This window comes from Synchiropus splendidus, chromosome 11 (genome assembly GCF_027744825.2).
Source record: "Synchiropus splendidus isolate RoL2022-P1 chromosome 11, RoL_Sspl_1.0, whole genome shotgun sequence".
In the NCBI taxonomy this organism is placed as follows: domain Eukaryota; kingdom Metazoa; phylum Chordata; class Actinopteri; order Syngnathiformes; family Callionymidae; genus Synchiropus; species Synchiropus splendidus.
This window is the reverse complement of record NC_071344.1, coordinates 14,761,525-14,783,266: the sequence shown is the minus strand read 5'-3', so window position 1 is coordinate 14,783,266 and position 21,742 is coordinate 14,761,525. Positions and strand designations below refer to the sequence as shown.

The window sequence follows — 21,742 nt, the reverse complement described above, 5'->3', positions numbered from 1 at the left end:
AAAGCCACTCTCGTTCAGATTGTTGCCACGCCGTCCATCAGATTCTGTGTTTCTCCGAGCGCTACTGTCTCCCTCCCCTCATAAACCAGGCCAATTAACTGGGCACACAGCAGTGAAATTTTACAGCCTAAATCACAAGTCACGCTCAGATGACCAGAAATGACGCCAAAGGCCAACGGACCGTTTTAACAATCCAGCCCTCGGAGCAGCGGCTTGATCACGTGAACTGCCCATCCAAACAACCAGTTCTCAACAAAGATCACCAGAGTCAAGCCGTGTTTATAGAACACAGGTCTCACTGAGGACATTCAATAGCCATGGGCTTGAAAAAAGAGATGAGCTGAGCGGACCTTGTTGCTGTTGACTACTTAAGTTATATTGATGGCAAGTTTCAGTCCACAACATATAAGAGCAACTGGATGTACTGCATTACATCATGTCACAGCAGTGACCAGTACAGAGGCTCCAGGGATGGTGAGTATCATCTGCATACCACTGCTACAAACTGGAAACCCTACTGCATTAAAAACAGACAAAAGTAAGTCAGAATGAAGTCTGGTGTTTCTGAGCAGCTGAGAGTTGAAACCTGTTAATGACCCCTGCCTGACAGCTGACGGGGAGACGAGCAGTGTGACGGCCAGCGCCGAGCTAGCAGCAGCACCTGTCATGGAGGACGTGTATGAGTGGTCTCCAGCCGTACAGTTGGGAACAGAACAAGTCCAAACCACAGCGTTTGACAGTCAGTTGGATACAAGCTGAACTGGAACAGTGGTCTTCTGTTGGTTGGCAAATGGACGGAGGTGGAGGTGGTTGAAGTACGACCCTCATGAGCTCCAAAACTATCAAAGACAAAAGATTCTGAACTAATTCTAAATAGAACATTGGTTGTGAGGCCTTTAGTGTCCTTTCCCCTGTTTTTTTATTTCAAGCTATTTTTCTTGTACATCAAAATAAAGGTATTTAGATGAGAATTTTGATCATACCCGTACATTATCTGTCAACATGATATTCACCACTACCAAATATCATCCAATATTTAGGAATAATATTAAGAATCACCAAGCAAAGTTTATCAATATATAATTCAATCTTTTAAGCATAAAATGTTGTGGTGTAATTTTGACTAGTCTATATTTGAGAGATAATATTTTTCTTGTGTCCCTGGCCTTGATGGGCCCTCATGTTCCGTCTTCAGTTTACATGGGTTAAATATTCATTACAATCTCAACTAAACAGGCCTACGTGATTCCCCGTCTCTATCAAGCAAGTCTCTCGTGGTCTTCCTGACCTCTGACCTCTGAACTTGACTGTGCTGTAGTGGTTCAGCTTAAAACCTGTATTCAAGTCATTACGCCTTGAAATAAATGCACGTTCTGTTTGCATAATGCTGAAATGTTATGGTGTCTATGATGAAATAAAATATACCTTGAATTTCCGTTCGAGGTGTGGAAGCTCAAGGGGCACTTAAACTCTTGGCAGATCATTTTTACTTGAACTCAAGGAACTTCTTCCGCCTCTGTGCTCATTTAGATTCCCCTTTTGATTTGACCAAGAAGGACAGGGAATGCATGAAAGGATGCTTGCCTTCCAAGCAATGCCAGAAAGATGCATGTGGCTCCAAAACTAACAACCGCGCTAGAGTTGAAGAGTGGAAGCGCCACGAGTCCCGAGCCAACCGCTGCCGAGTGAGAGGGAAAAGCATAAGCATGAAACAGCTTTCAAAGAGCAGTGAAATTTACACACTAAAGTGTGTGAAAAAAAAAGAAAAACTCGGAATGGTATCAGCCACCAGCAGGCTGCCGGGGAGAGCGCTGGAACGAGCGACCGCTGTGAAGCCGAGCTGAGCTGTGTAAAAGTGAAGTCGCTGACCAGCTGCCGCCAGTTGGAAACGTGAAATGGCTAAATGTGTGGTGCGTTGCCACCATGGTGCATTGTCAGGACGCCATGCCAGTCATTGTCACATGGCAGAGGCTAAGCTAAAGCCAAGAGCCCAACCCGGGGGTCGGCATTTCCACATCTTGGGGGACTGGGTAAGGGCCCGAGAAGAGTAAAAAATAAATAAATAAAAATTGCCACTAAAATATCATAAAACAAGAAGAAAAGTGTCACTTCAAATATTAGAGTGAAAAGCAAACTTTTCATTTCATCTATGGCTCAGTGTTCTGACAGTATTCTGTGAGATTCTGTACTCCTGGTGAAGCCACGTGTGGTGTGAGGTATTCATGGATGGTCACAGGGAACATGCGCAGTGATCGGGCTGTGGCTCACTGGGACTCTTTAGATCAGATCATCATCTGTTTGGGCAGATTGGAGAGAAATACACTCAACAAGGTATGAACAAGTCCAGGTGGACATCATGTCGCAGCAGCAGCGCCATCTGCCTCTACAGGCAGGCCACTTGTGTCAGGAGATGAGAGGATGCACGGGCGGGTCAGCCAGCAGGGGAACACAGCAGCAGCCCAATGCTTTTGCTCTGGATCTTAATGTTGTGTGACAGCAATGACAAGAATGTTGGACGCTCAACGCCGCCAGCATGTCAAGTGTGGACTCCAGATATGGAGTTGCTAAGTGTTTGCCAGACAGCAGGCAGGAGAGGTGCCAGCTGAGACATCCACCTGAGAAAGTGAGGAGAGCAAACGGATTAGATGCGAGCTAATCTGTGTGCTGGGGAAGAAACTGTCTGAGTGAAGGCTTTGGAATTAGAGAGGACAACCTTGGATTCAAACTGTGAAAGACTGTCTCCATCAGATTTTTTCTCAAGTTTCTACACTGCATATGCTAGTGTCATTTGAAAGAGTTTTGATGGCCCATGGGCCAAAACGCAGCCTCACATCGAATTACACCAAATATATTTCATGCAAAAAAATAACAATAATATTTCATGAAATAACTTATTTTCAGAATACCTTCATTTTACAATTGCATTTTATTACATTTTATTATTACTTTTTGTTTGTAATATGTGGGTCTTTTTCCATCTTCTCAGCAATTACTTTAAAATATTTTTTTAATAATATAATATTTTTATTATAATTTTAATTTAACTTTTAAACTTCAGCTGGGATTTTTCTCTGGTGATTTCATTGCACTAATACTGTATAATCAGCTTTACTTAATAAAAATAATTTGAAAGTCTTAATGTCAAACTTTCATTTTTCCAATATTTCCTTTTATCCTTCTTATTATTGCTTCTCTTTTATTTTTGCTTTATCTTTATATCATTCTTTTTTTAAATCCAATTTTTCCTATTTGTCTGAGTAACTGTTGATGCCATGATTGTGACTTTCTTGTGTTTCAACACAACCAAAGTCAGACAGACGTTCTTGATGCTGCGGCAAGTCGGTAAAGAGGGCCCCATGATAGGTGCAGGGCCACTTGCCGGTTCTGAGGTCAACGCTCAAATCATATCTGAAGGTTCACACACCCTTTACGAACGCCACACAAATTCAAGAGACACTAACTAAAAAGCAATGCTGCACGTCACAGAACACTAGTGCAACACATTTATTGAAGAGGAGTCGCAGGACAGAGCCCCTTTGCCCAGTGTGACGGTTAAACCAGAGCAATAGGAGACGGTGTCATTGAGTCGACTGCCACATGGAAGAACACATGATCCACCCAGTCTGTCGTGTTGCAAACATAGAAACATCGCATAGGACACAACCTCAGGACATGTTGGACCTCATGCCTCAGCTGCTGGTAACAGCTGTGGACCAGGGTCCATGGCTCTCTTTGGACTGGCTCCCTGGTGCTGCCACGTTGACAGTTCCACTGGTGACCTCACAGCCCCCAGAATGACGTAAGAGGCTCTTTATGATGCCAAAACAGTCTTTCTCACGGCGCTCATGGGAGATGATTGTGTCGGCTCGTCCATAATCCTAACAGGATTGTTTCAGATTCAAGGATTGGCTGCTCTGGCTGCAAAATATTGGCAGCTGACACAAGTTTCTCTGTGTCTCAGTCTAGAGGGTTGCACGTCATGGTGCCGACTCAGCGCTACGCGTCCGCCCGCTGAGTATATTCAGTTTGTCACAGTATATATTTTGGACGAAACGCGCAGCGCTAATCTCTATATTCAGGAATAATTACCACAAATGATCCTCAGTCTACCACTTTACCCAATAAGCTTGTTTTAATGCAGGACACTGGTCCAAACTGCCACAAGCCTGAAGCGGCATGAGACTCGTGACTAGCAACCTGCACGAGATACTGGTCCAATAACAAAATCTAATGTTCCATCAGGTTAATAAACCAAGGTCACTTCTCTTAGCTTTGGAAAGTGGTCCACGCTACAGACAGCTGAGACAGTAGTGTCCGCAGGGTACGATCACTGAACCCGACTGCACACCATCTCTTCGCTCTGTCACACCCCATCTCTCCTGCCAGATCTGTTGCCATAGCAACCAACAGACCTACTAATACCCTTGGGTATCATTTCTTGACAGAATTCCTTGGTGCCTTCTCTCAGCAAAAGGTCATCCCCTTTTCTGAAAGGCCGTTCTCATTTGGCAACTATATAAGCAGCGTTGTCCGCAGGCCAGTTTCACCAGCTGTGCTTCGCTTCAGGTAATCTCAGCAAGAAGCGCTGAAATGCGAGGATCAAAACTGAGCACCTTAAGCTAAAATACGTTTGTCGACAGTGTCTATTGTCCAGTGTCAGCACTTGAAAGTGCTGCTTTTCATCTGAGGGGAAGGTAAAAATGTTGGAGCCTAAAATCCGCACGGTAATTTCCATGAGCGTGAAAATGATGATCAGAGCATGACAGACTTCAGGCCAGGGCCCCCAGACAGAGCACGATGGTGGAATATTTCATGGAACTTTATGAGGACATCTTTTCCAAGGGCCTGCTCATGATGGCACAAGTGAAAGTACTCACAGGGGAAATGGACTTCCAAAAAACAGAGGGGCTGTGGCTGACTCCCTGACATTGACGGTGATTTGTGGCGACGACAGACACCTGATGAGCAGAAAGTCATTGGCACCTCCTTGAAGACCCACAGTCCTTGCAGCATCTGCAGTGAGACAGACGGTGATTAACAGGAAGCATTAGCTGGACCAAAAGACGAGGGGAGAAATGAGATGCCATGGAACTACAGTGTCAGTATCTGTTTAGAGGATGGCATGCTGCATCTGGCGCTGCCTCATTCATCAGCTGCGGCGTCTTATCTCTTTACTTATTGTTCTGCAGAGACGTTTCATGGGAGTCCTGCTCTAACAGCAGTAAAAGCTCCCTCCTGACAGGAGCATGCTTGGTGCCAGCAGCGCTGCGACCAGTGAATATCGCAAAGCATCACGGAGAATTCAATCTTCATGATTAAAGAGTTTCACATTGTGCCATTAGGCGAGATTGTTGTTGTATAATTGGGGTTTCTATTGGATAAAAGCATCAGTCAAATATAAATGTTGCAATTGATAGTATTATACACGTGACAAATGCGCGTCTCTCTGTCGTAAATATCCATACAGACAACATAAAACGATGTTTCAGCAAAAATATCGATACTGTATCTCGGAGACATATGAGCGAATCAATATTTTCTTACACCCCTACTATATACATTATGCCCCTCCCACATCCAGACACATCTAAATTGTTTTTCAAATTTCAAGTGTCCAAAGAACTTCACAACCACAGGAATGCTTTGGACCAGCAACCGTCTTGCTGTCAGGTTGTGAAACTAACCACAACCACCAATATAAATGACACACAGGGCCCAAACAGTCTGCGATCCCTGCCACTGACCATGATTTGAACTTCACTTTCATTCAAATCTGTGCCTCTTCCTGCCATCTCACCGTTTTACCATTAGATGCAGGCCTGTGGTGAACCATGACGGTCAGAAGGAGCTCATGTACGGCGAGAAAGGGAGGCTGTGGAATCACCAGAGAGGTGTTGCAAGTTAAAGTGAGCACATTTTGAGCTCCTCCCATGACATGTCAAGGTGCCCTCAGGAACACCGAGCCATCAACCACTGCTGGTGCCATCAGCAGACAAATTCCAAATGTCACCAACGTGGGTGGAGAATTGACTGCGCCACCCTATCATCAACAGCTGTCAAAGATGCTCTGGATCGCAGTGAAAAAGACTGCAGCTAAGGATGTGTCTCCGACTGTTGCAGTGCATTATGGGGCTTCTCTCTCCTTACAGTTGAGTTAAATCAAAGTACTTAACTGCAAAATATGCACATATTTATATAATACTTTTACCTTTAAAGCTTTAGCGGTGAAAATAGTGATAGTGGTTGACAAATTTAAGACTTTTAAGCTTAGCTAATCTACGCTGCACAGAAGTGTCAAGTCTGGCATGTCCCCACGCCTGCACTGACCAGCTCAGCGGTACAAGCAAAATAATGGCAGGCCGTGAGGTTCATGCAACATAAAGCTGAAGATCAGTGCAATTGAAATCCAAGTGGCCCCGTCACCATCACCGTCTGAAGGCGTGGGCAGGTCTGTCTCGGTATTTGTTCTGCGCCGCCCAGAAGGTCTTTGCTTTCAATGCTTGCATAACATTACTTCTGAGCGCGATTGTTCTCTGCTCCCGCGTGTCAGAACTACAAGACCCAGTCTTGGGTCCAAGTCTTCTCACTGGGTGAGCAAATATACAGGAATGTGACTCCCTCCATCATTATATCGCTGTGTGATATCTCTTCCCTGCCATGTGTTGAAGCCAGAGTCACACACACACACACTCAACTGGCTCTCGCTGCCTCCCACACATGCATCTGCAAAAGAGCTGACACGGTTCTCAGGAATAGTTTGGCACGTGATGTTGAAAACACTGGATGAGGATCATGTCCCGTCCGCGGTGCTAGAGGTCACCGGGTCATGCATCTAGTGAACAGAACAGAAGCCACAGGTGCTGGTTTAACTGGAGGCAGAGAGTGAAATATCCTCCAGCCATATTGGAAATATTGTGTCTGGAAAACGGAACAACAGTCATTCTGGTCTGACCAATCATGAGACGTGCACAAGTTTTATTGCTATTCCACAAGAAAAGGAGGGTTTATCAATAAAAGACTGAGTTGCATGACGTTCTCCCTCACTTGCTGTGTATTTTTTGTGGCACAAAGTCTTTCTCCCATGCCGAGTTTCTCGCCATGCTGCCTCAGGTCATCTGATCTCTCTCTACGTCTTCTCTGGTGCAGGTGAATGATTGCGACACAGAGAGAAGCCTTTGAGGTGCGATCCCGTCCGATGTTGCTCCCCCCTCTCAGGGGATGGCCAAGGTCCAGGATGGACATAAGAATGCATGTGACAGGTATCCAAGCCGATTATCCCTCTGCCACCGCCTTCTCCGTCATGATGTCTGCTTCGTCTCAGCAGCATTGCGATGTTAGAGGGGAGTCAAGATGGCGTGGACTGTGGTACTACCTTGAGTCCTGCTGCAGCTCGACAAGTTACCATCCGACGGCACCCAACTCAAGGTTTCGGCTTCGTCGCAGGCAGCCAGAGGCCTGTCATCGTGCGCTCCGTCTCAAGCGGTAAATCATCGGGGACAATATTGTCGGGAACACTCAACTCATGTGTCTCTGGTTAACCACATTCCAGACGGACCCTCCTTTGGTAAGCTTCTCCCTGGAGACCAGATCTTGGCCATTAACCAGGAGACGGTGAGCGAGGCACCTCGAGAGAGAGTCATAGACCTTGTAAGGTAACATCCTTTACTGTCCCAGGAGAGAGGGAGGGAAGAGGAGGGTGTTCGTGAAAGGAAAACAAATGTAATGGGAACATGCGCTTCTGTTGGCTACAAATGACTTCAACGCAAAAGTGGAGATGAGTCATTCTTTTTTGCAGCTGAAGGACAGTGGGAAATTGTTGTTAGACACTGAAGAAGCTCTCTAAACATCAGGCTGGCCGTGGTGTTATCTAACCCACTCCGATCTCTCATGCCTTCACACAGACACTGCAAAGACACTATCGTCCTCACTGTGCTGCAGCCGCATCAGGTAGAACAAAACCTCACTCCCTTTTATCTTTCCTCACAGGAATTGCCTTGCTCCTCATGTGTCTTTGCACCTTTTGTTAAGCGCTCATTCTCTCAGAAATGCTGTTACTGGCTATTTGCTACACAGACTTGCATTAATATTCATGGCTCTGCCTGCACATTCCAGTGGAGAAAATGCCACTACATGGAGGCACATAAACACGTACACAAGTAATGTCTTGCTCCTCAGAGGCTGGATGCATGGGCTATTTCAATGTAAAACCTCTCCTTCCAAATTCAGCCGATCAGTGACTGTGTCGTAATGTCTTTTTGCCCACAGTCACCTAAGTCCGCCTTCATCAGTGCAGCCAAAAAGGCCCGCCTGCGAACAAACCCGCCAAAAGTGCGCTTCTCAGAGCAAGTGTCCATCAGCGATCCCGACTCAGTAAGTTTAACAGAGTCTTGGAGGCCCAGGGGCCACACGCAGCCCGCGTGAAGTCAGATTTGATCAGGAAAAATGCAAAGCAAATTCAGGTTCTATAATAGCACCATCACTGGCTCACCTCAAAACATTGATCACATGAAGATCCCCAAATGCGTGCGAACCAAATTCTTTGTCAAATTCATTTCTCTGGTGTGAAGTGCTGACAAAACCCTGCATCATGTTTACTGAAGACTTCATATCAGCGATTGCTACTCCGCCAGCCCTCTTTTACCCATCCCTTCTTCAAGTCTTGTCGGGCTCCATTCTTATCGTTGCCACTCTGCTCTTCTCAAAGTGTTCACCTTTTTCAGTGAAACACTGACCACAGACACTTTGGGTCAATACTGAGGGCTGCAGACAAAGAGCAAAGCTTCTAGCTCGTATCCACCCTTCCTTTCAAAAACTCCTCAACTTTGGCCAAAGACTTGGATAAAACAACATATGCCTTTCAAGCTCTGGGCCATAATTTCAGGTTCCAAGGTTTTTATGTTCTCTTTCACTTCACACCAGAACCAGAAATGTACTTTTCGTTTTGCAGAGAGAAGCATAGAAGCTCTACATTTAGGAGTGCATGGACCAGATTGCTCTTCTTGAGCTTTTCTTGCTTTCTTACATGTGAAATATGAAATAAAATCTGCGATACAATTTTGATATGGTGCTTTAAAATAGTACTGCTCAACTCATTGCAACAAAGGTGTCGTGGTCCGGTCTTTTCAGTTTGTAAAAGATAATAATACATGAGAGAATGGAAGTAATGGAGCTCCATTGGCATCAACAGAGATTATGAATTGCGATAATATATTCAACAGGTTTCTTTTTGCACGCTGGCCAGAATGTTATAGAAATAAATTAAAAGAATTAGAGGTGATGTTGTGAGCTGAGTTTCTTCCCCGGTCGCTGGTGCATGACAAGGGCCGTGTTCACTTTACACACAGACATGAGCCGCTTCCTCTCCACTCACAGAAACAGCTTGTTGATCCAGGCTGAGCGCTCAAGTTCTCCAGAAACAGACTGCCAGGCATCTGCTGTGGACTCAGCTCCCAGTGTCAAATAAACAAATACTTGTACTTGTTGTGCCACAATATATACTGTACATGCAGCCATTTGTCCAATTTCAGGAACAACGACAGAAAATAGCTCTCAGATGTCGTGGAAAATCTAAGAGGATTGGGCTGCAAAACAATGGCTAAGCACTGTCCATATTTTGTTATTACGGAAACATTCCAGTGGATGAATGAGTAGATTAATAAACTCTTGTGTGTACTGTATATATCAGCAAAACAAACGCAAAACCTAAGTGACAATTAGTTATTAAGGAAGTTATTCAAGCATCAGGTTGAATCTCTGTGACTCCAGATAATCTCGTGTGTTCACCAATTAATCCCTTGTTATCTATTTCACTTTACAGTAATTTGGTGAAGATTTTTTTTATTTGTATTCAAATAGCACCATCAAATCCCTTTTCCTCTCTTGCAGACAATGCTAAAGGACGACGCCCTGTTACTCATACCAAATGTGTTGAAGGTCTTCTTGGAGAATGGACAGATCAAGTCCTTTACGTTTGACAGCCGAACCACTGTGAGGGTGCGTACGTGTCCGTCTGTGACTGGTGTTGCAAAACTAACTCCCACGACCAAACCCATTACGAGAGTCTTGAATCAGAGAATGGAATTTTCCTTCTCTTCATATTCCAGAAGACTCATGAAACAGATGGACACATCAGTGCTGTGCACTGAAGAAGAATAGGAGACAGGAGGAAATGAGCTAAACTTGAGAGTTGTCCTCCTCAGTCGGACCAGTTAAACAGAACTTCAGCATAACAAGGAGGAGCAGAGCAATAAAGCATAGCACAGACTGAATCAATGACACAAGAGGAAGCTCAGTTGCCCATTAGCGAGTCTGTCGATTGCAGATGCTGTGCCATCCAAGTCAGGAGCTCCTTCAGCATCTGTTAGGATTGCGGCCTAAATCAACACACAACCTCTTAAATCTCCCTGTTGTCATTGCCTGTTCCTCACTCATGTATTTAAAATGAAAGTCTTTCCCATTTGTTTCACTGCTCCACCCCAACCCCCCCACCCGCCCCCACCCCCAGGATGTGATCTCTTCGTTGCAGGACCGCCTCTCGCTGCGCTACATTGAGCACTTTGCCTTGGTGCTGGAGGCAGGGGGTCTGGACCAGAATCAGAGATTACATCTGCTGCAGGATAACCAGCCTCTGACACATGTAAAACACTCAAATGTTCAACAAGTGACAAATGCAGTGATGAGACAAATGGCAACTTACTGTTGGGCGCTCATCTAATGGGGAACGATGGTTTGACAGGTGGTGCATCGAACCTACTTCCAAGGGATGCGGTGTCTGTTTCGCATCTGTTTCTTCCCTAAGGATCCTGCAGATCTACTTCGAAGAGACCCTGCAGCTTTTGAGTACCTTTATATACAGGTAAAGTGGTGCGGCATGTTCTAAAGTAAACACTGAGGATAAGAAATAAAACACATGAAAGTGTTTGGAAATGGTGTTTGTTTTCATGAAAACAATGGCCCGACACTTTTGGAAACACAGTACCATCCACTTCTAAACACAACACAGTAGTAGTAGTAGTAGTAGTAGTGATTGATTATCTAAGGCTCACTCCAGTTAATGAGGAAACTGTTGGCAGGCATAATCGAAGAGATCAGAGTGGATGAAGGTGAGAGGCAGGAGGTCAACACAATGACACGTTTCATTACTGCCTGACAGAGTCGGAATGACGTCATCAAGGAGCGCTTCGCCATGGACTGGAAGTCTGACGTCACATTACGATTGGCTGCGCTCCACATCTACATCACTGTGTCCTCTGCAAGACCCAATCAGAAGATCTCTTTAAAGCACGTGGAGTAAGTTTGGAGAAAAGCACACACACTGCCAATGGCGACGCACCACTTCTTCGATACTCGCAGGCTGCTTTGTAGCTTGGCGTAAGTCGAGGACACCACTGCTATAATATGCATCTACACTTCCAAAGCACTTGCAAATGGACCCACTCTGACGGGGAACTTGTTCAAAGATGTCCGTCGAAACTTAATGAACAAATGACTATGGTTAGCACTTGAGTTGTTCGAGCTAGTAGGAGACTGAATGACAGTGGAAACTCCAGAGAGTTTTGACCACAGAAGGTCTTAAGGTTCCTCATTGAGCTAAAAAGAATCCTCAGGTGACGAACAGAATAGTCGATATGATACTCTTCATTTTTTCCAGGCACTGTAAAATGGGCAGATTTAAATGAACATCGGTGACTTTACAACCGTCCAATAATCAATTGTCTTTCTCTCGGCAGAAAAGAATGGGGGCTCGAACCGTTTCTCCCTCTCACTCTCCTTCCTACAGTCAAGGAAAAGAATGTGTGCAAGACTCTGTCGCAGCTCCTGAAGACCTACCAGCATCCGCCACCATCTGGCAACAAGGTTGGTAATCTGCATGACACTCATACAGAACATGCAGAAATGATCACAACCCACCAACTGTGAAACAATTTTGCCATTTGTGACAAAGACTTCACACACTGATCGTGTGCAGTGACCCATGTTTGTGGGACACGTGCCTTTGGTTGTGATATGTGGCAGCTGTCACTTCCTGTGACTGCTGAACTTGTTGCTCTGCGCTTTACATTCATGGATTATCAGTGCCTCCACGAGGGCATATGAAGAACTGCAGGGTGGGATTTCATCTTTTCTCACTGTGTATCCAGGTACCACCTCTCCAAGGGAAGCTGCAGTACATGCGAGTTCTCAATGACCTCCCGCCTTTTGGGGGAATACTTTTTAACACTGTTGGGCTGGTATGATATTTTGCTGTGCTAGAATCATTTGCTGCAGCGCTATTATGCGGGCGCAAAATGCCTTTTCTGTTTGCCCACAGGATGAGAAACAGTCAGCTACCACTCTGCTTGTAGGTCCAAGACATGGCATTAGTCATGTGATAGACCTGAAAAATAACCTCACAACAGTTCTGACAGAGTTCAGTCGGGTTTCCAAGGTTCAACTCTACAGAGAAAGCCAAGGTGTCGCAAGAGTGGAGGTGACGATCCATGAGGCGAAGGTATGAAAATATAGTAATGCACTTATCGAAAGCAAAAAACCCTCATGCAAAAGGCAGTCGTCTTCAATCCCTCTCTTATTCTTATTTTAATATTTTTCAAGCCTCTAAAAACCTGCCCTCCTCTCATAAACTATGCGTATGCTCTACCTTCCTTTAACATGTGGATAGGAACCATCATCTGCCTGTTGTGCACCACATAAAAATAAATACATCAATGGAAAGGGAAGGAGGGACAACTGTGCATGAGCATTAATGACAAACAACAATGAGCACTCTTGCATGCCTTACAACAATATGAACTTCACCTGGTCACGACGCAATGACAGGCAATACTAATTGCCTGTCCTCTAAAAGTCTCCTAATTCCCCTCCCTGCCCCCTCCTGCAGCCGCTGGTACTTCTGATGGAATGGCCAGATGCCAGTAACTTTGCCTGCCTCATCTCTGGCTACTATAAACTGTTTGTTGACCCAAAAAGGACCATCTACTTTCGGGCACCGGGTCAGGCCCAACTGACCAAGGCAGGTATGTAGCAAAATGTCTTGCACTATATCCTAAAAAACAAAGGTCTGACAATGGCATTGCCTTGCAATAACATACGCATATGTCGACACGCACATTAACCGCAACCATTGTTTGCTGTACGGCTCTCGCTTCTCATTGTCATTTGGCCTCATTGGACTGAGATCTTTTTTTCCTGGGATGGAGCTCCATATGGACAGTTTTCAGTGTCATCATCAACATTTGTCCACGCATGAACGGATCCTCTCCCATCTGCTTTTCAAGTCCGTTTTCCATTTGAGAAAGGAATCATCATGCCATCACATTCAACAAGAAACGTTGACATCCATCGCAGATGATGGGCAATAGCAGTTCCCATGTGACCACCAGCTGTTGCCACCAGCTTCCTAGATGGATCATATCTATTCCCAAACATTCTTAACAGCTGAAAATGTCCACTCCTCTGACAATTCTATCCTCAGATTACAGAGGTCACCACCATGCCCACCCGCGTTCTGGGACGTCTGGCCTGCCAAGCGAAAGGCGTCGAGGAGACGACAGGGAATTTTCTCACAGAGAGTCAGGTTCTGCAAGGACAATGGCCCACGCAGAGTCTCAGCACCTGGGTCTGTGCCACGTCCACCTACGAGAGCAACAACTTTTTCAGGACATCCAAACACACACGGAAGCCGAACTTGACATCAATGAGAACTTCATTTCTCCAGAGCCCCCTGGGCGGCCGCGCACCAAGTCAGACCCCACACAGCAGAGCACTGAGGAAATCGCAGCCGTTTCAGCGAGTCCTCCAGTGGAGAAGGCAGGATTTAGAAACCGAGCCCTTACACTGGGTCAGAAAAACTCCCGGTACTTTTGTGACTCATGCAAAGCTAAAAACAGGGCAGAGGGTCCATTGACGGCTGGAAAATACTGCTCAAGTGCTTGTGCATCACGAGATGGAGTAGCAGTTGATCTCATGGCACTCCCACCCCCAGGAAATGAGGGGGAAGACGAGGAGCCCAGCGAGGAAGTGGAGACGCTCCAACTTCCACCTCCAGCTATCGCCGCACCACCACCTGGCTTCAGGGACAACAGTTCAGATGAGGACGACGCTAAAAGGGGGAAGAAAGCCCGAGTCAGCCTGGGAGTTGCGTCTGGAAAGATGTCACAGGCGAAAGAGGACGTCCCCGTGACGCTGATTGATAGCGTGGCCACGCGAACAGTGCGAGATCATGCCCAGGAGTTGGACGACGCCTTGGTCTCCACACTTCAGGCACTAGAGGCTTTGGCAGCGTCTGAGGACTTCCCTCATCACCATCAGCAAGCAACACAGACTGCAGGTCAACAGCCTCAGTCATGCCACGGCGCACATCTTACTCAAAGTATTGAGAGTAGTATTATGACTCATTTCTTAACTCTGTTCTATTCAATCCATTTTTGAGTGCGTTTGCAGCATGTTCACAGCTACAGCTAATTTCTTCCTGTTGAAAATGCTTAATGCCAGTAACACTACTAGCCATTTACAATTATGGTGGGCAGACTTGACTTTTAGTTGTTCTGAAGTCTTATTGAACCTATTCAATGTCATTTTTTGAACTTCCTTGTTCATCCCATCGACCACCTAAAATAGATTAGTCCTCCGCTGCAAATGCCTCGGTTGGTAAGAGTGAAGGCGTAATCCAAGCGTGTCGAGTGACTGTTGGATTGTGTGAACTCTTCCTTGATCATCCTAATGATGTGCTTTGTTGACTTCTTCCTCAGGGCTGATTGTCTTAGCCGCTATAACACCAGAGTCATCACTGGACTCCGGGCATGAGACCAACTCCTCTGAACTGACAGATGTGTCGGAGATGGTGTCAGCCATGAAGCAGAGTCAGAACCAGGCGTACCTGTTGGCTCATCACCTGAACAAGGAGAGTCGCCTGTGTCGCCGAGACTTCCCCCTCACTATCCCTGGCTGCACCACAAAGGCAATAGGAACCGGCGCCTTCTCCGTCGGGCAGATTAGAAGCGGCTGTCCGTCCAAGCAAGTCATCCTCAGTAAAACAGTTCCCTTTAAAGTGGGCCCCTGTCAGGAGTCAGCAATAGTGAGTGTCGTGACCGAGCAGAGAAGCAATCAGGACCTGGCTTCAAGTGAACAGAAACTGGAAATAAAAGAATATTCTGAATCCACAAAAACAAATAGCCCCGACCCCCTGTCCAAGTCATGCGTAGAACATAATGTTTCTGATAATCCATTTAAAGCTCAAGTCAGTAAAGATAAAAAGTCATCAACGTCTAGTGGGGACACACTGTGCCAAAAGTCCAGTGAGGGCATGAATGGATCAAAGACTACACAGCAAATTGAGCCTAACAGTAAAGCCTTACCTCTTCTCTTGCCTCTGGACAGAAATGCTTCTGTCAAGATTTCTCTTACTAACATGTGCCCAGACACCGCAACTGCCTCCAGCAAGACCATGAAGCCTTCAAGCTCAGCAGAACTTCTGCCAGTCGATGACCTTTTCTGTACATGCCCAATTAAACCGGAACCAGGGCCTCAGATCAGAATCAAGGACCCACAGGTTCAGAAGGTCGTGTTGTTTCAGTCCTCCTCCCCGACTGATGACGAGCGGCTTCGAGCCAAAGGGCTCCAGTTGGCAAATGGCAAAGAAAATGCAGTTCATTCTAGTTTGGTGAAATCAAGCCCACAAATGCAAACAAAACACTCACCGTGTTTGCCCACGAAATCAGAGCAAATGGGTGCGTCTGAAAGCAACGTTGAAGGTGCCCAGGGCAAAGCTCAGCCTGATCTGCAGGGGTGCCCGAAGAAATCATTTCCTATTTTGGATGATCCAACAACGAGTGCCCCTGCAGACACTGTTGCTGCTCCTCCTAACAAAGACATAAGAAAGCATGGCACATTTAAAGGGAAACCCCAGCGCAGTGCCCCTTTTGTGAGCTTTAGGAACCTACTGTCAGCAACTTTTCCAGCAAGAATGAGAAGGGAGACAGATGAGCGAAGAGCTCAGTTGCAAAAAGTCCGTCAGTATGAGCTCGAATTTTTAGAAGAGTTGCTGAAGCCAAAATCATCCAAAGGAGAATTCCTGCCCCAAGGATCGTCACCGGTTCCCTCTGGCACTCCCTGTGCTTGTCAGCTCCGCACCAGCCCAGTCCAAAAAGCACCAGGAATCTCACGAGAGCAGAGGCGAAGCTGTGACTGTAAGAGAATGTGCAGGGGTATGCGGCTTCCTGATACGCCAGTTGGTTCGTCTACTGAGACGCAACACAGAGGGAGGGAGAGAACAACTCCGCAAGCAGTTTCCAAAGCCCCAAACACCCAAGGTGCAACAGGTAAACCTCAGCCTGTAGAGATCAAAACAACTCGAATTCGCTCTATCAGCCTCGAGTCACGAGAGCCACGGGGGGAGCATGGCCCACTCTTGCCAAGCAGCAACTCTCAACCAGACTGCACAGACGTGCCCCAAAATAAAAAGGTCCAAAGGCGGTACAGCTTTGGAGAGCTAGATAACAGCAACAACACACCCGTTTATGCTGAGGTGAAGCCCAAAGCAAAGAGTCTGGAAAGGGAAATGGAGAGGGTAAGGGCCACTGGACTAAGACTACCCACCCCTGTTGAGCCAATCCACACGCAGTCCCACCAGACGGAAAGTAAGGGGAAAAAGGGAGTCTTTTTCATCCAGGGGGAAGAGTTACTGCGTGAGGGCAAAGAGGGGGCCAGCGAGGTGCTGCTGACCTTACCAAGTGAAGATGGCGATGACAAGGACAAGTGCTGCTCCTTCTGTTTCTGCTACAGGAAGTGTGAGGCAGCAGATGAAAGTAGTGAGAAAGATGAGCTTTCATACTCAATTCCTCTTCAAGTCCTTCCAGGAATGGAGCTGGATTCAAGTACGTTCCCTGTAGTAAGCAAAACGCTGCAGGTTCTTGATGCAGAGGACTGCAGCGGAGAAGAGGAGGTGGAGGAAGAGGAAGAACCACAAGCTCAACAGATTGACTTGAGGACATCGGGTTCTCTGGAAGGAAGTCTAGCACGAGTTCAAGCTCTCCAAGGGAAAAGCTTTAGTTTGCCTGACGGTTTTCTAAATGCCCAGTTGGATGCTAATGAGTTGTTAGCTATCCTCCGTCAATGTGCCAACAACCCACAATGTGAGGGAGAACCTCGTCTTCAACCCTCACGAGTTGCCGAGTACAAACAAGAGCTGGCAGTGCGTTTCAAAGAATTCCGAGCCTCTTGTCGGCGCGTGGCAAGTGTCGAGAAAAGCCCCACCAGGATGCTCGCTGTTGTAACCGCTAGCTTCCAGGTGTTGTGCGATTTGACCCAAACTTTTATCAAATTGATTAGAGGGGTCCGTTCGGAAGCCCAGAGGCTGCAACTTTTGAGAAAAGTTGAGGAGGTAGCTATCAACTACACACTGCTTCTGCGCGCAGCAGAAGAATCCATGGGACACTCGAGCAGCCTGCCGACAAAAACTGTGAGTCCTCAAGTTTCCTCTGCCACCAATAACATGAGTTCCCTCACTCGACCCATCAAAACTCTTCCTGCTCAGTAAGACTGGATTTGAATAAACTTAATGCATTATTCATTGACTGTTTACATTTTTACAGATCTGCAAATAACCATAGACTATTTTCATGCACATGTTCCATCCCATGTTTACAGGCAGGAAGGAAGCCTTGTGGATCTTGTTTTGAAACATGCATCAAGCAAATGCACAAGTGAATAAGAACTCTCCAAAGGACTGGGTGATACCGAACTAAACACCTCGTATTTTTATTCACAATATACATAGATCATCGTCACAAATATTTTATAGTTCCTGTATATTTGAGTTATACATAGTATACGATATAGAGTTATGTGTAGAAAATAAAGTCATTAATATATTTGAACTGTATCAAGAGAACTATTAAGTCGTTCTAATTAACCAGAAATAAATGTTTTGTCTAGACAAAAACATTTTTAAGATTTTGTCATGTAGCGATTTCTGTACTTTACATAGTCCAAGCCGTTTATTAGTATGAAGAATAAGTGTTTGTAAGAGTTTTCTGTAGGTGGGGAAAAAAAAGGATATTTCTGAAGACTGTGTGGTTTACTGATGCAAGATGTTAGACAACAAAACCACTAAAGGGTTCATCAGATTTGACTACAGTATGTGCTGATGTTGAACACACCATCTAATGGCAGACAATGTAGCTGAGACTCGAGTCATAGTCTATCATTTGATACATGTACATGCATGAGACAGAATATTCACTCTGTACTTCATGCACCGATTGTATATTACACTACTCCCCATCGCACAGAGCATATATATATATATATATATATATATATATATATATATGAAAATTCTAGAATTTACAGAATTTAGCTGTAACATTGGAAAAAAGATTTAGGAACCATAGCGGGTTTTTCTCCTCAGCGTTTTGAAAACTTATCTTGACACTATACTTATAACGCCCCACAGAATACATCTCTCAGTTTTTCTTGATCACCTTGTTGAATAAAATATAAATATACACGCTTTCTATGTGCTGTTAAGAACTGTGCAATAGCAAAATATTAGAAACACAAAAAAAGTAGTTTTCTATGTATTTTAATAAAAGTAACATATCTGTTTCTTGTCTGAAATGTTTTTGTCGCCCACTCATGTTATTTAAACTATCACGTGACAGTTGCCACATAACAGGACATTCTGTTAAAATAAAGTGTGGTGGAAACTGAGAAGCCAAGTTTATGAAAACACACACACACACACATATATATAATGAACCTTTATTGATTTTGTTGTTCATTTGTAATAGAAACTGACACTGCTTAAGTTACAACTATCTTAAATGGCTAAAGCACTGTGACATTTTTGCTATTAAACTTGTGTCTCTTAACTTGGTGCTAGGTGGTGAAATCGAGTTGTTTTTTTCATCGTAATTTCTTTGTTGGCTGTAAAATCATTCAAAGTCAATGTGATTTTTTTTCTTCTTTATGTTTCAATGTTGTAATATTTCTGCATTTAAAGGTCCCATATTATGCAAACTGACGTTTTCTGGTCTTTGGTGATCACCATTAATAAACTGCTGATTCATAAGTGTATTAGCCTGTAAATAATCATTATAAAGGAGTGACTTGGCTCCTGTCTAGCCAGGGAATATTTTGCCCTGGGAAGGTCAGCGAAGGTTCACTCTAAACAACACCATAATACAGATTTTTAACAGTAACTAAGCATGTAATTAGCTTATAATAGTTACTATGTGTTAGCAATCTTAAGTGTTGCCAAACATTCATGTGCCATTACTTTCAATAAAGAGACAGAACAATGTTTTCCATGTGTTTAATAAACACATGTATACAACATAACAGTTTCGTAAAATGGAATCCTGGGGGTGTGAAGACAGAATGAAACAGTCCACAAGCAGCACACACTGGAGCCGATGCTTCACCGTGTAGCAGGAAGAGAAAAAGGAAAACAACAGTAGAAGCCACAGGCAAAGAACACTGCGAATAATGGAGAATGCAAGAGTGGTGTTGAGATACTGATGCTGAGAGTAAGCCTACTATTGCACCCCCCACCCTCTGGGATCTAGTATCAGTTCAAAAGCCCTGGAAATGAGCGCAGTATGGGACCCTTAAATGTGATGGTTTAGAATCATTCAACTTCATATAGGGCAGTATGAAGAATGCTGGTAATATTAATTCATAGACAACTATACTTCACCGTTCTGTCTTTTTTACGATGACGCCTCCTTTATTCGGTACAATATGAATTGTACCTCATTAATGTGTGCACAGGTTTTGTGGCTCCCGGCAACACAACATCATTGTCCCATCATTTTTCACCATTTTATGGTATTATAAAACTATGACTGAAATAAACAATGTTTGCGATCAAATGGTGAATGTCCTTGGACTACATGACTCTTAAATGTTCATCTGTGTGAGCCAACAAACACAGACTGTTTTCAATTTCTGGAAACACTTTCTCTGAACAGTTTAGCCTTTCACTGTAAATGTGTCATTTTCCATAACCATGCTGTTTCCCTTCATCCAGATGACATTCATTCATTTTCCTGGATAGTCACAATCGCTGTAGATACTACAAACTTTACTACATGGGGGTGAAGGTGTGGTGGCAGTTTGTAAAGTGTTGTACTGGCTGTACATCATAAATCCTACTCTGTAAATATGAAGATTTATCAAGATGGAAAGCTTTTTAAAATATTGTTGGATGATGTTGTCAAACTGTGAGATTTTCTAAGTAAAAGAGAGTGAAATGATAGGAGTATTTATTTATGGTAGTGATAAAACATAAACTAATAGCAGACCTATATTTTAAAGAGTATATTATCAGTGTAAAGCATGAGACATTTATTTTTCTAAGCAAACTCTCACTCTAGTCAGCACCTGTTCTACCAACCTTGCTGTGGCTGTCATTGTTCTGTTAAACAGTCCAATTCTGTATGTGTTTCATTCACATTAGGAGGCTGCTATGTTTTTGCCCATTGTTTCATCTTTCTTGAATATGATTCTTTTCCCCTCGGTTTTCCTGTCAATGATCCTGTCAGCACTACGGTCTTCTGTCTGTACAAAGAGTTGTCACATGTTTTAACAGCAATAAAGAACATTGTATGAACTGTTTGAAGAAGTTAAAATGAACAATATTTCTCTGCAATTTCTCCAGTTTTCACATGGATTACCACATAGTTCCTTTGTGTTGGCATAGAAGATACTTACTGGTATCTTACTAAAGAGTTGATGGAATTCACAAGAAGAAAACTAAATTATTCAGTTGTTTTCAGTCTGAAATGCATAGCTTGAGAGTGCAACATGTTAACACCATTGGAATTTTTATTTTTAATCTGGAGTTGAAACATCTTGCAGTTTGTATTATCATGATCATTATTTATTTATATTGGTTGTCAAAGAGTAGATTTAGAATTTGGGAGACCGCAGGAAGTCTGCTTCAGTCACACATTACGAAAGCATCAGCCGCGACAAATACTCCACTTTTTTGGCATATATTTGGCAGACAATGGCACCATTATTGACATAATTCATTCATGTGCATCATTGCATGGAACAGAAAAAAGTAAGCAATTGATGAAATATAGATTAGATTAGATTAGATTAGATGAACAAAACTCTCGTCCCTTTGCCACCTTGCAGGAACATTGAGCACAGCATCAAGTGGATTATTTAGCTTTCCTCTCTGGTTTGGTAAATTTCTTCACTGACTTTAACACAACACCGACTGACTAAAGTCATAAATGGCTTGAGGAATCCCTGGCTGAGCAAACACTCAGCGGTTTCATGCAAGGTTTCAATTCAAACTGGGCTCTCCTCAGGGGAATAAAAAGATGGAGAACCAGAATTCTGCCATTCAGAGTTGGACAACTCTGCTCTGAAAAGCTGAGGTTGACGCTGTTCCCCAGGAAGAGGATAAAAGCCATGACTAGAGGACCATGAGCTGTGTAAGGCTGTTTCATGTGATCGAAAACTGCACTTGTGTCACATTCCATGAGTTTATATTTAAAAAAAAAAAAAGTATATATATATATATATATATATATATATATATATATATATTATATATTATATATATATATATATATATATATATATATATATATATATATATATATATATATATATATATATATATATATATATATATATATATTAGATATTATAAGAAAATATAAAAAAAATAATGACTATATATTGTAAGAAAAATAAAATAATTCTTATTTCATTTTACTCAGAA

At 43.9% G+C, this 21,742-nt stretch overlaps 1 protein-coding gene across 10 annotated transcripts in view; it reads left to right on the top strand.

Moving 5' to 3' along the window:
- The window catches only part of frmpd3 (FERM and PDZ domain containing 3), a 63,967-nt gene extending 43,361 nt beyond the window's left edge, over positions 1-20,606 (top strand). The window contains exons 3-17 of one of the 10 annotated variants that reach the window (XM_053878902.1): positions 7,147-7,259; positions 7,325-7,482; positions 7,550-7,652; positions 7,902-7,947; positions 8,266-8,370; positions 9,886-9,993; positions 10,505-10,636; positions 10,736-10,855; positions 11,153-11,289; positions 11,730-11,856; positions 12,141-12,230; positions 12,311-12,490; positions 12,878-13,013; positions 13,472-14,326; positions 14,748-20,606. In XM_053878902.1, coding sequence (XP_053734877.1) covers positions 7,219-7,259; positions 7,325-7,482; positions 7,550-7,652; positions 7,902-7,947; positions 8,266-8,370; positions 9,886-9,993; positions 10,505-10,636; positions 10,736-10,855; positions 11,153-11,289; positions 11,730-11,856; positions 12,141-12,230; positions 12,311-12,490; positions 12,878-13,013; positions 13,472-14,326; positions 14,748-17,533 — 5,124 coding nt within the window. In that variant the 5' untranslated portion in view covers positions 7,147-7,218 and the 3' untranslated portion in view covers positions 17,534-20,606. Of the gene's footprint in view, positions 1-7,146; positions 7,260-7,324; positions 7,483-7,549; positions 7,653-7,901; positions 8,371-9,885; positions 9,994-10,504; positions 10,637-10,735; positions 10,856-11,152; positions 11,290-11,729; positions 11,857-12,140; positions 12,231-12,310; positions 12,491-12,844; positions 13,014-13,471; positions 14,369-14,747 lie in introns of those variants that run through there. The other 9 variants (XM_053878899.1, XM_053878900.1, XM_053878896.1 and 6 more) reach the window with 9 other exon arrangements.
- The last annotated feature ends 1,136 nt before the right edge of the window (positions 20,607-21,742 follow it).